The sequence below is a fragment of the Tachypleus tridentatus genome, chromosome 9, assembly GCF_004210375.1.
Source record: "Tachypleus tridentatus isolate NWPU-2018 chromosome 9, ASM421037v1, whole genome shotgun sequence".
NCBI lineage: Eukaryota > Metazoa > Arthropoda > Merostomata > Xiphosura > Limulidae > Tachypleus > Tachypleus tridentatus.
The window spans coordinates 107349197-107361651 of record NC_134833.1 but is presented as its reverse complement, the minus strand read 5'-3'; the positions used below and the strand labels follow the sequence as shown (position 1 = coordinate 107361651).

The window sequence follows — 12455 nt, the reverse complement described above, 5'->3', positions numbered from 1 at the left end:
AGGATAAAGGGTGGGAAGTGTGATAAGGGTAAGTACCTATCACAAATACATTTTCAGTATTGGAAAATTATATCTTCCAATGCAATACATTATCTTCTCTCATATAAATAGCTAGAATTCCACATTAAATAGAGGGAGTTACAAGTGCTAAGGAATGAAAAAAAGCTTCCTTTAATAGCATGCAAAGGACACCCTAAAAGAGTATATCAGAGCAGTAGAGATTAATACAAGGGAGATTGCACCATGCCTGCACAAGCTATATTCTCTGCACAGTTTGGAAAGAAGTGTCACAGACATGGGCACAAATAGGAAGGAACATATTCAAAAGCGAGAGAACAATGGTTGAATAGGGAATTGTACAACAAAGTATTGGAATCTTAATCCCATAGTTGAGTCAGAATGAAAGTCTGTGCCTCTTGGTGCAGAGTGGCTAGAGCAAGATGGATTGTACACTGTATGTCAATTGCATCCAAATTCTAGCAACCAGGAACCAACATCTACACATGGGTAGGATGAAGACCACAATATTTTCATTATGTTGATTGATTCAGCTCTAAATCGAAAACCCAGCCACTTGAAACTGACATCCATGACAAAGTAAGTTGAGAGATCCCTTTTCCAAATGGATAAACCCATACAGAGATTTAGCATCAAACTGGAGAGCATATCATAATCTACACCAGCATAACACCACAGTAAAAGACTGATTATGTGCATGAAAATAAGTATATGCACTGGTATTGAAGAGAGAAAGACTGTGATATGTGAGCATATGCTCTATGGAACAACCACTTCCATCAATATCAGTAGTACCCCAGAAGGGATTATGCCCATTAAAATCCCCAGGATTTAAAAAAGGAAGATGGCAATTATTAAATGAGAGCATCAAGGTCTGATTGATCATATATCTTTCCAGGAGACAGGTAAAGAGAACAAACAGTGAGGGTACAAGCCAAGAAAGCACAGATGGCTACAGCTTCTAAAGGTGTATCAAGTGGCAAAGACAGTACAGGTGACTGTATCAGCAGGGTTATAAAACATTTCCTATAAGGAAAGACACACAGGATGATAAGAATCAATCAAATCCTTAATGTCATATATAATGGAACAAAACCTGAACAGTTCCATTGTATCAATGTGGCCATTTTTATTTAGATATAAAATTGGTTGGAGAACCTGCTTATTTACGACAACATAATTTTTCTTTATTAGAAAGAGGTCTTTTAACCTCTGTGGATTCTGCTCTGGATGAAGTGGGTAGGTCTCTGTCAGTGGATGAAGATTCTAGCAATTGAGAGTGTGAATGAATAATTGTTCTGCATCTTGGGGCTGAAGAAATAAATAAACCCAAGCAGATCCTATGAAAAGGATTGGTGGAAACATAAATAGGAGTAGATACTGATTGGTCAATTCTTTTAATTATGGAGAGCAAAAAAGACTCTTCATGCAGTTGGAGAACGACTCTGTTGGAGACACAGAAAGATTTGTATACACTCCCACTGTAGCAATGGAATGGAGTGCAGCAGCATATATGTGAGATGGAATGGAGGACAGTAACTTCCAAGCCTCTGGATAAGAGGTATTGTTCACAGTCTTTAAACATTATACCTCTTTCTCCTCCACCCATTAGGTCATCATTGAAAGTCTGAGGTGTTTGAACCTCTACATTTAACACAGTGTGGTTCCAGTTTGCACTTGTAGGCATCATAGGTGTGCCACCACAATGAGCACATGCTAAAGTTCCACAACAAGACATCTCTGAATGACCGAACTGCTGGCACTGGAAACATTAGAGAGGGTTTGGAATATATGGCTGCATCCTACACCTCAGGTAGCCTGCCTTGATGGTGATAGGTGGATGTGGCAATGTAAATATCAAAATCAGAACATTGATAGGCAGCATTATTCCATCCTTATGAGTGTAGATATAGCACAACACAGAAATGCCTTGGCTGGAGAAACCAGTGAGCATCTCCAACTCAGGAATGTTCTTTAGATGTGTTGTGGTGAAAATATTTTCACCAAAATATCTCCAGAGCACAACTTCCAGAAAGCCTCTCTAATCCCATCTGAATGAAAAAGGACAACACCTGCCCTAAGGATTTCTCAGACAATAAATGCAACAACAAAAATTGAGGTGTTGAGTCTAACTGTGATGGTGACTGTAACATAGTCGTCCATGCATGGTCGTTTTTTGATTATCTCTCTTTTGTAATTTGTATTTATTTATTTTTCTTCGATAGGGGTATCCATACTAAATAGAACACATTTCAGTGCCCACTGTCCCCACCAACTATGGAGCCCTATACCCAAACTCCAACATCAAACACAATGTCCACAACACCCACTGAGAAGGTATACTACTGGTACTCATTTGACCATATCTCACATGGATCAGCCAACTGGTCCTGGGGAGCTACCCAAGGCTTCCCACCTACAGGAATTCAAGGTCAAATGGTGTGTTAAGGTTAGACCCCTCAACCACCAGGATCCTCTCCTTTCCTTCAGGGGTCATCATGCACAGCAAACAGGTATGCAGATGTTTATATCCCAGAGAAAGTAAAGTGGAAGTACAGAACCTTCCCTGGGAGGTCCATTCATGATGTACAGTAATCCAACTCAAGAGGCAAACACCAGGTCTGTAAGTAGATGGGCAAGACAAAAATCCCAGATACAAAAGAAACTGATACAGACACCTGACTAAGTAAATTTCAAATACAAAATAAATGCATCAAAACAGAGACAGGAGAGAGAAAGAAATGGAAAAACTAAAGGGAGTGTAAAGAAGATCCTCAGGGAGGAGGTGAAAGGCAATGAAAGAGCAAAGTTATAGGGTAAAGAAAGGCAAAAACAAATGGATAGATAGAGACAAAAGGCAAAGAAGGAAAAAGAGAAGTCCCCAATAGAATAAGAAGGCAAAAATATTGGAGATAAAGAAATATAAAAATTGCCAAGATGTGAAGCTATAGCAAAGAAGTCACAAAGATGAGTGAGGCAAGAAAGATGTGGGAGTATGCATGGTTAAGACAAGATTTATTCATCAGATTCAATGAGATTGGGGAAGCAGTTGTTTAGTTATCCAAGATATTAAAACCACCTCACCATGGAATTTCACCAGAGATCTGATATTTGCAGCAGTGTGCTTTCTAAGTGAGTTAAAGAGCTAACTACTGATTTTAAGGTCCAGAAGCAGATTAAGTGCCTCCAGGAAAAACTCATCTTAATATAGGAAGGATGTGCTTCCGAACATATGCTCATGTGGTCAGAGTGCTCGACACATAATCTGAGGTTTATGTGTTTGAATCCCTGTCACATCAAAAATGTTTGCCAGTTCAGCCATTGGTGCATTATAATGTGGCAATCAATCCCGCTATCTGTTAGTAAAAGAGTAGCCTAAGAGTTGGTAGTGGGTGGTGATGACTAGGAGTCTTTCTCTAGTCTTACATTGCTCAATTAGAGATGGCTAGTATAGATAACCCTCGTGTAGCTTTGCATGAAATTCAAGAACAAACAAACAAATATATACTCATGTTCACAGCAGTTACTGTGCATAAAAGTTATGTTTCCTTCCTACTGGCTGAGGGCTTAAGAATTATGACCATTACATGAGAGGCTGGCATGATGCATATCAGTACATGTAGGGGTAGGAGTTTGCCAAAATTTTTGATTATCTGTCTTTTGTAATTTTTATTTATTTATTTTTCTTGGATAGGGGTATCCATATAAAATAGAACACATTTCAGTGCCCATTGTCACCACCCACCATGGAGCTCTACAAGGGGATGCATGGCAATGCAAAACATGGACACTGCAGCAACACTGAGCTCTATAACCAAACTCCAACATAAGACACAGTGTCCACAACAGATCTTAGCTTTACACAGTGTTCTATCATATCTATTTGAGTCTTACAATGCAACTTTTTAAGATCATAGAGAAAGCAAACATAGAACTCATATGAAAGATTTGTTTAAATCATTTTTAACTGATTGAATTGCAAAATCAAGTACTGCAAAGTTCACTTTGAATTTTTGTTTTTTGTCTTAAGTATACTGGCTACTGCTCCATACACAAATTGGCTCTTCTTTCTCCATATGTGCACTGGTTCTGGCTCAAAAGATGTGGATATCTCTAACTCTTCTGCAAGTTCACAAGCATCAACTAATATCCTTTCAAACTCTTAGTCATTTCTACATTCTCTAAAAAAATTCTTGGTTTGTTGTAGTTGTTTAAAAGCAGAACATATTTTTTACATCCCTTTGCTTGACGTTTCTTACTTGTCAGATTTACCTCAAAAAGAATATCACACTATACCATCAAAGAAACTAAAAACTTAAAGTTGAAAAGTCCATTAATAAGAGTTTTTGCTTCTGCACTTGTTGCATTGCCAAATGACCCTGTAAGAGTTGTGTCATCAGCAATTTCCATAATTATATCATAGATATTACCACTATGGTAGTAAAGAGGTTTTAAGGCATCAATGGATCTCTCACATCTTATTTTAATTAATGGCTTCACTGTTAAAATTGGCACATTGTGTGAGAAAGCATTCAAGCAACATGTTGAACCTGAAAAAATACATAGATATATTGGAGTAAATCAAAGAAATTTATATCCTCCAAACAACAACTAGCAGCATCACTTACAACCATATTCAGAGAATGTGAATACCAGGGAAAAGATATCTTCAAGTGTAAACTTATTAGAAGCACATTTAGCATAAGAATGAAAAATATAGCCAATTTACAAGTATTGAAACTGATGCTAGATAAAACAGGTCTTATGCAGATATTATTTTTATGAATGTTATGCAATCCATATAATTGTTCCAGTTTCCTATGCTTTCTGATTTGTTGTTTGCTCTTGTTTCTTTTTGACTTTATCCTTTTATTCTGTATTTAAATCAAATTTTTACATAATGTTTGAATGCTATAAATAGTTGGTCCCTGGTGATTTACCTTGTTAAATATAGTTTGCTAAATATTGTGTATGTGAGTTTTCAAAATGTGCAAGAATTAAAAGTTTGTTACCATACATACACATGTAATATGTTAATTATTGCTGTTGTTCAACTGTTTATCATTACACAATGTATCTGCCAAGATTTAAGTTTCCTAAGGATAAAAATAGCCTAAACTAGGTGAATCAAAAAGTAGGAATAACAAAGAAAATATTTCTGAAAGGAGAGCAGCTGCTGCCCCCTTGGCTCTAGCACCATAACCTCTTCCTTGGAAGTGAACCAAAGCAACAATGAGGCTAATGCAGTGATACTATAGGTACAATCAGACTACTGGCAGAGAAAGAGAAAAAGCATCCAGTGCACTTCACAAGTTTTGCATTCTTGTTTTCCTGAAAAGCATTTTTCTTTAACTTTTGGATCACTTTAGTTAAGGATAAAACTCATAGTATTCTTGCAGCATTGATAAGCAACATGAAATAAACATGGATGCTCTATGGAAACTTTTTCAAAGTTCTTATAATAATTGGCAAATGTGTTTTTTTTCAACCAGCAGAGTTTTGTACCTTCCAAGGAATTTTGAGATTTTTTGGAAGTTTTTCATTTATATCCAATTTATATATATATCAGTAATGAAAGAATTAAAGTACAGTGTACCTGTCCATTTTGAAACCACTGAACTTATAATAATTTTTACAATCATACTGTATATCAACTCAGAGAAACAAAAAAACAAAGGTGGCTTAAAACATCTTACCATAAAGCAAGCCAGAAGTCACTACCACTAAAAAGCATTTGTGCTCCTATGGAACTTATTATCAGCAGTGGTACAAGAAACCATCCAGCTCCTGTCTTGATATAGTACCAATAAACTGTTCCTTTCACAGAGCCAGTTAACCGTAATTCTTCTTCTTGTTTAGGATAACTATTCACATTACTGTTTGGTTCTGAGAGAATCTATAGTTTCAAGTACACAAGTAAATAATTATCATGATTCATGAAAGCACAAGTAAACTCTTTATAATAGTAAAATTACTAACTAGATCTATAAAACTAAAAATTAGCAGAATGTGAATTAATAAATTATTATATTGCCTGAGATATCAAAAATATATATAAACTTTAATTAGGAAAATTAAAATGTTACATATCTGATCAAGCAAGAAAAATCTTCAATACTTTAAACATCAAAGGAGATTCATTTATCATTATATTTATTATATACCTATTTTATATGTATTCCATGTTTAGTATAGTTGCTTGAATTAAATTTTCATAAAACTTTCAATCTTACAATGTATTATTCACCTGTTATAGTATATGAACTTCCATCACCTAATACTCAGGGACAAATTTAGGCCTTTATTTGATGGGGTTACACCAAACTTTTAACTAAAACATTATTGCAAATTATTACTTGAAAAGAACATAATAGTGTCTGGGTAGTACAATCAGATGTTTATTTATCACTTATGAAAAAGAAAACACAGTTATACCACTGACAATGATGAATTTGTCACCAATCTTCCCTATTAAAGAATGTACTTAAGAAAGAATATCCACTCACAATAATTATGTTGAATGTTAATAATCCATTACATAGTGAAAATTTTAGAAAGAAGAAGAATCTATACATATATTGATGATGAGTGCATTTTTCTAGAATTTTTTTATACAAGCATCTATCACATAATCAATGTTAATTCTATTATACACCTACACATGGCGAAATTATTAATACACACCTCCTTCACTATTATGTAAAGATTGGTCTTCAGTCTTTACAGGATATTAATACTTCATTCACACTCACCTCTGATAGCCACATATGTGCAGAAAAGCTAAAGAATGCTCTATGTGATATTTTCAACTACTGTTTTAAATGGTTCCAGAACATTTTGCAGGACCAAACTGTTCACTCTAATGTGAATTTAAGCATCAAAATTGTCAGGATTGGGTAGATCTTTTAATGATTGGCTCCAAAGTTCATTATGTACTCCACCACTTCACCCCATTTCACTCCCACAATCAACTGATGAAGTTAAGGTCATTTTTTAAAAAATTCTGTTTTGATCTTCTTCAAAACTGTTACTCAAAGCTTTGATAATCTCATCCAACATTGGAGTTATCACATTCCTTTTAAAGTGAACTGATATATGTTCTCTGCCAACATGTTTCCATGATGGCATTACCTGTTCCCAATTCTTGAACCATGATGTTCAAATTTAAAAGTTTTGAGGTAAAGGTTGTTGTTCTGACATTTTCCTAAAGAGTATCAAAAGCTGATTCCACTTCAAAGACAGATTTCATGAAGTCCATACTGCAAAACTGAAGGATAACAATGATTAGATAACATATGAGAGAATTATTTTTGTGGTATGCAAGGTTGATATGAATATGAAATAAGTGATGGTAAATAGAAGAGATCTGGTTTGACTCCTACAAACACAAATATATTTATAACTTTTTGACACTATCCATGTTGTCTTACACATTTCTTTAATTTTCTCTTACTCACTTTTTCATTTTGATGGAAATCGTCAATCCATTTCTCTAAGTTGATCCACTGCTTTGGTGAAAATTTATAGAAGCACACCACTATCAGCTGAGTCCATCATATTATGTGATCTAGAAACTTTCATGTCTCTCATCACATAAAGATTTAACTTGTCTGAAGCAGAGTGAAAGCATAAATCCTTTGAAATTTTGACCAATATTTTTCAAGTGACTCTCATCTTTCCCCCTCTCCTTTTATTAGATACATTGCAAGACTGCCTTGAGCAGTCATTTAAAGGAATGTTCATTTTCATAGTTTACTCCAAATCCCCAAAACTCGTTGCAACTTGTTACTTTGTTCCATAAGCCTAAAAGCTATTGCTAACTGTTCATGTTTAGTCACAATCAATCACCTCATCAGCACCCAATAAATAGATGCATGCATCTTTGGTATCATTCATCTTGGTTCAAAGTAAGCTACCACAGGTTTCTATCAGTTTGTTTTGCATAGTTTTACATGCATAAATAGCATCCTTGTGACCATTTTCAAAGTTCTCACTTAGAACACCATCTCCTGCTTCCATTCTGTACTCTAAAAGCTATTGGAAGTTTCAAGGGTTTGCTTTTGAATTGGGCAGATTCTGCCTATCATTATAATGTTCTTATAAGGGTATATTTTCTTTTCAACAGAAAATAATAGTTGATTGATTTCAGTATGGTAGGACTTTCAAAATAATAATAATCCAATATACATTTTAAATTTTTAAAACTTATAATGATATGCTAAGTATTGATATCAATACTAAGGTATGTAGTAAGTAAAACAAAACAGGTAACTGGTAATATATTTTGTGACTGTAAAAGGAAAAATAATGATATCTATAACAAATGAAATGAAAATAATAAATCTGAAAAAATGTTTTACACACATACTATGAAAATACTATTTATTAAGCTTACTGGATGCAGGTCATCTTCAAGTGTTGAAGCCAGTGACAAACTAGACTCACACAAAGCACTTTTAGATATCCAAGATTTTGGCACAATATCTTGAACGTAATGACTGGTTGAAACCATGTCCCATAAGGAATATCTTCTAGAACTGTTTTCACCTACTCTTTGTGAATAGTATACCTTCTTAACTCCCAAGTTTTTCATCTCTTCAGATAGCCAGCTAGAAGCTGAACTGGAGGATACTATGACATGATCTGTGAGTGAGTTTGATTTCTTCTTGCCCATGAATGTGTGTATGGGATTAATGGACAACCTCTGCTTAGTCATAATATGGTTGGCCTTCAAGGAATCTCTTTTTTGATTATCTTCCATTGCCATGAGAGATACAAAATCTACACCACTTTTCAAAAGATGAGTATAGTTCCCTAGAGCAAAACACTTTCCCTAGTAATTAAACAAACATTCATGAATGTAATACATTACTTTTTTTATAATAATGCATTACATGTTTTTTCATTGCTCACATAAAAAAATTAACATTTTCTAAATTGAAAATGCATTTCTAATAATACTTATCTCTGCTGATACTTATAGCTATTAATCAACCTCCAGCATTTCTTCTTTGCTCATCCAAGCATTGGTCTGATTTTTCCTCACTTGTGCCAATCTTTTAAATGTACTCAAGTGCCTGTGACAATATTTTTCTCGTGATACTCTCCACCTATACCTTCTATCCTGGTAATGTATATAAACACTTTATTAAAAAAAATTTATTACTTTTTTGAGACTCATATCATCCCAGTCTCTAACACTGGCTCTTTGAGGGAATGAAGGATGGGAGAGTGTCAGCAGAGGCAAGTATTATTAAAAATACATTTTCAATTTAGGAAAATGTTAACCTTCTCTGCTGGCACTTATAGCAAGAATCCCACATTGAGAAGATGAAGGGGCTGGCGAGGGCATGAACCATATAGAGAGCATGTGCATAAATAATAGGTTTTATCACTGCACTACATCCAGAACAGGTATGTCCTTCACCCTGAACTTAGTTCCTGGAACAAGGGTGGAATTACACATAATTAATTATCACTATTGGCTCGCCTAAACAAGATAGCTGAGGTTCCAGTACTTGTGATCAGAATTCCTTTTCCCCACGTTATTGAATGATAGAGTAATTGGAATAAAATGGCATTAGATAGAATTATGGGAGGTAGTGAAACAAGTATGCTCAAACAAGGACTTATGATGGGACCACTCCACATTCAGAATTATGAGGAGATTGTGGACCCTCTTTCAACAACAATGAACTGAATCTATATTGATCAAAGAGAAGGACCATGCACACCATAATTGGAGAGCAATGCATCAAATCTGAAACAGTATTATGAGTAAGCTCTTACTTAGGCTGGTATCACTTATGCTGAAATCTGGAAAAAACATCCAGAGACCCAAGTAGGAGGTCCTCCAACTTCTCCCTCTTCTCAAAAAGTGGAGAAATTCACAGCAACTGGAGGGGGGGGGTAATGTACATTGAGTAGACTTGAAAAACAGTGCAATAAGTGAACCAAGTTCCCTAAATTTTTAAAAGCAGAATGATCCCAATTATTCAATAGCATGATTAGAAATTATGAGCAGGATTTCCTTATACTTTACTCATGATATTCCATGAGTGACAGTTCAGCATAATACAGTGATACCACCTGGTCAGCTACTAGGTGAACTTATGAACATTTCTTTTCTACAAAGCCTGTTGCAACCTGTATAAATTACATTGAATTAGTGGTTGCTAGTGTGTAACTGGTTTGATATAAGCATACCTACCTGGGCAACACTTGATACAAGGTTGAATCTTGTTAAAGGTAAGAGGCCCTGAAGATGTAGCAAGGAAAGTACTTACCCCTCTAGATACTGTAGCAAAAATGGTTAAGACAGTTACAAAGAGGTATTCAAAAATCCTCAGGTGAATAGACTGCTAGATCATGCAAATAGTTTGAGATAAAAGTCCACATACCAATCCACACAATGTCCTCCAGTGAGCAATTCAACTGAGCTGTTAAGAATATAGAAATATAATAAATTTGATGAGACATGATTCACAGAAGGTTCCTCATCTTCAAAGAGAGCAAAGAATAAAAATTCGTCACCTAACATCACAACAGGCATTAGTGCAGGCAACAAAACCTTCAAGACACTCATCGAACAACACAACAATTAATATCTAGTCAGTCACAGAAGTGAGAAATAGTGATCAAATGAATTGATAAAAAAATTAATAATCCTCTTCCCTGTCTGTTTTGAGTAAGAAAAAACAATCTGAGAACAACTGTAGAATGACAAAGCAGTTGTGGGCAAATATATATTGCAAACCACTCTTACTGGCTATGTTTGAAAAACGAAAAATGAATCTTCAAGTAGAGGTCATACATGGCATACGATAATCAGGACACAAACTGATGAAGAGAAAGGGCACATAATGTAATCTTAATATATCAGTTAGGTATTGGAATGGTCACTTGCAACAAATGGACCCCAAGCAATCAGAAGAATCTAGTGAGTACCAAGGACTTAAGAATATTTAGATGCCAGTATTGAACACCAGTTCATAAAGCTGCTGCATACAGGATTATGGAATGTGCAAAAACGTGTCAAAGAATTAGGTCAAAAAATGAGTTGTGTTTGGCACTTCTGATCAAAGTGGGTTTAGCTTCTTCTAAAAACACAGCTGCTGACCTATGTACCATTTTTGTTGAGAAATATCCATCAGGACAAAGCAAAAATAAAAACTGAGTCAGATACATGGTAACTTTTGAAATTAAACTCCAATACTGTATGGAAGATCACAATTTCTATGTCCAAATCTGGAGCTTCTTGATATTCAAATGAACCATGTCATAAAAGAGGTGGACAATCCTGAAGGTACTGCAGAAACCAGGGTGTAGTTGCCTATTACGTGGTGTCAGTAGGCCTTAGCAAGGGGTTGAAACAAACCTAGTTAGTATTTTGGGTAACATATGAATTGTAAGGAAGGCCAAGAATAATGATCTAATCTTGTCCTTATGGAATGCATCCACTGCTAAAACCCAAAGGTGAGGTACTGGAGATAAAATTGCTAGAAGTTAAGTGCTTTAAGGAAAGGATCAATCTCCAAATATAGTTACAAATTAAGAGCCAAACCAAAAGAATATTGCAATGTAGCATCTATTCTGCTGGAAGAATAATTTTTGGTTGAGAAATTCGACCTGCTACTTGCAGTCATCTCCCATGCAACATGGCAAGCTAGTAGGGTGATATGATAAAAATGGTTGTGAGAAAGAAAGCCCAAGATATGGAAACAAGGAAATCTGGACCAAATGCTTCTTTTACTGAAAACACAAGACACTGCCATAGAATGTTCAGGTTTAAGTGTGATGCTTTTCCTCATAATAAGCTGAGACCATGAGGCAATACCATTGAAAGAACAAGAAGGACTAAAATAATGTATAGGAAAACCTCATCATTCATGCACAGACCCTGAAATTTCTAATTGTTGGTTTATGAAGTAACGCATTTATGAAGAGATGGAACACTGTATAAGAGTTGGTATAGGGACCCATATCTTAGTATCATACTGACTTAACAACCCTCAAAGATACAAAATTGAACCTGACTAAGGAAACTGGGGAAGCCAGGAAATCGATGTTTATGTTCCTTTGGTCACATAAAGTACATGAAAAGAATCACTTGTGCATTCACCCCAAAGGTACAAGAGATTCAAATGAGCTCACATTACCAGAAGAGAAAGAATCATCTGTGCAATATGAAAAGAAGAGGTGAGTAAGAATTGGGTTTTCTGTTCTATAGTGCAGAGCTAAATGTGTGTCAGCTGAGGTTGACTGAGATCCAAAATGAAAAATAAAATATCCAGACTGATGACATACTGAGTTTGAGCAAAAATAGATGTCACAGCTCTGAGGATGAAACCTGTTTTGGTGTTTTATGTAAGCAGAATCTGGATGTGCTGTACTGGCAACAGATGAAATGGTGTCAGCAATAATCAATCATCTACAGA

At 35.3% G+C, this 12455-nt stretch overlaps 1 protein-coding gene across 1 annotated transcript in view; it reads right to left on the bottom strand.

The window, feature by feature from the left end:
- Positions 1 to 12455, bottom strand: part of LOC143226000 (ATP-binding cassette sub-family C member 4-like) — a 153272-nt gene that overhangs the window by 59408 nt on the left and 81409 nt on the right. The window contains exons 15-16 of the mRNA XM_076456328.1: positions 8414 to 8851; positions 5715 to 5914 (exon numbers count right to left, since the gene is read on the bottom strand). Of these exons, the coding sequence (XP_076312443.1) occupies positions 5715 to 5914; positions 8414 to 8851 (638 nt within the window). The remainder of the gene's footprint in view (positions 1 to 5714; positions 5915 to 8413; positions 8852 to 12455) is intronic.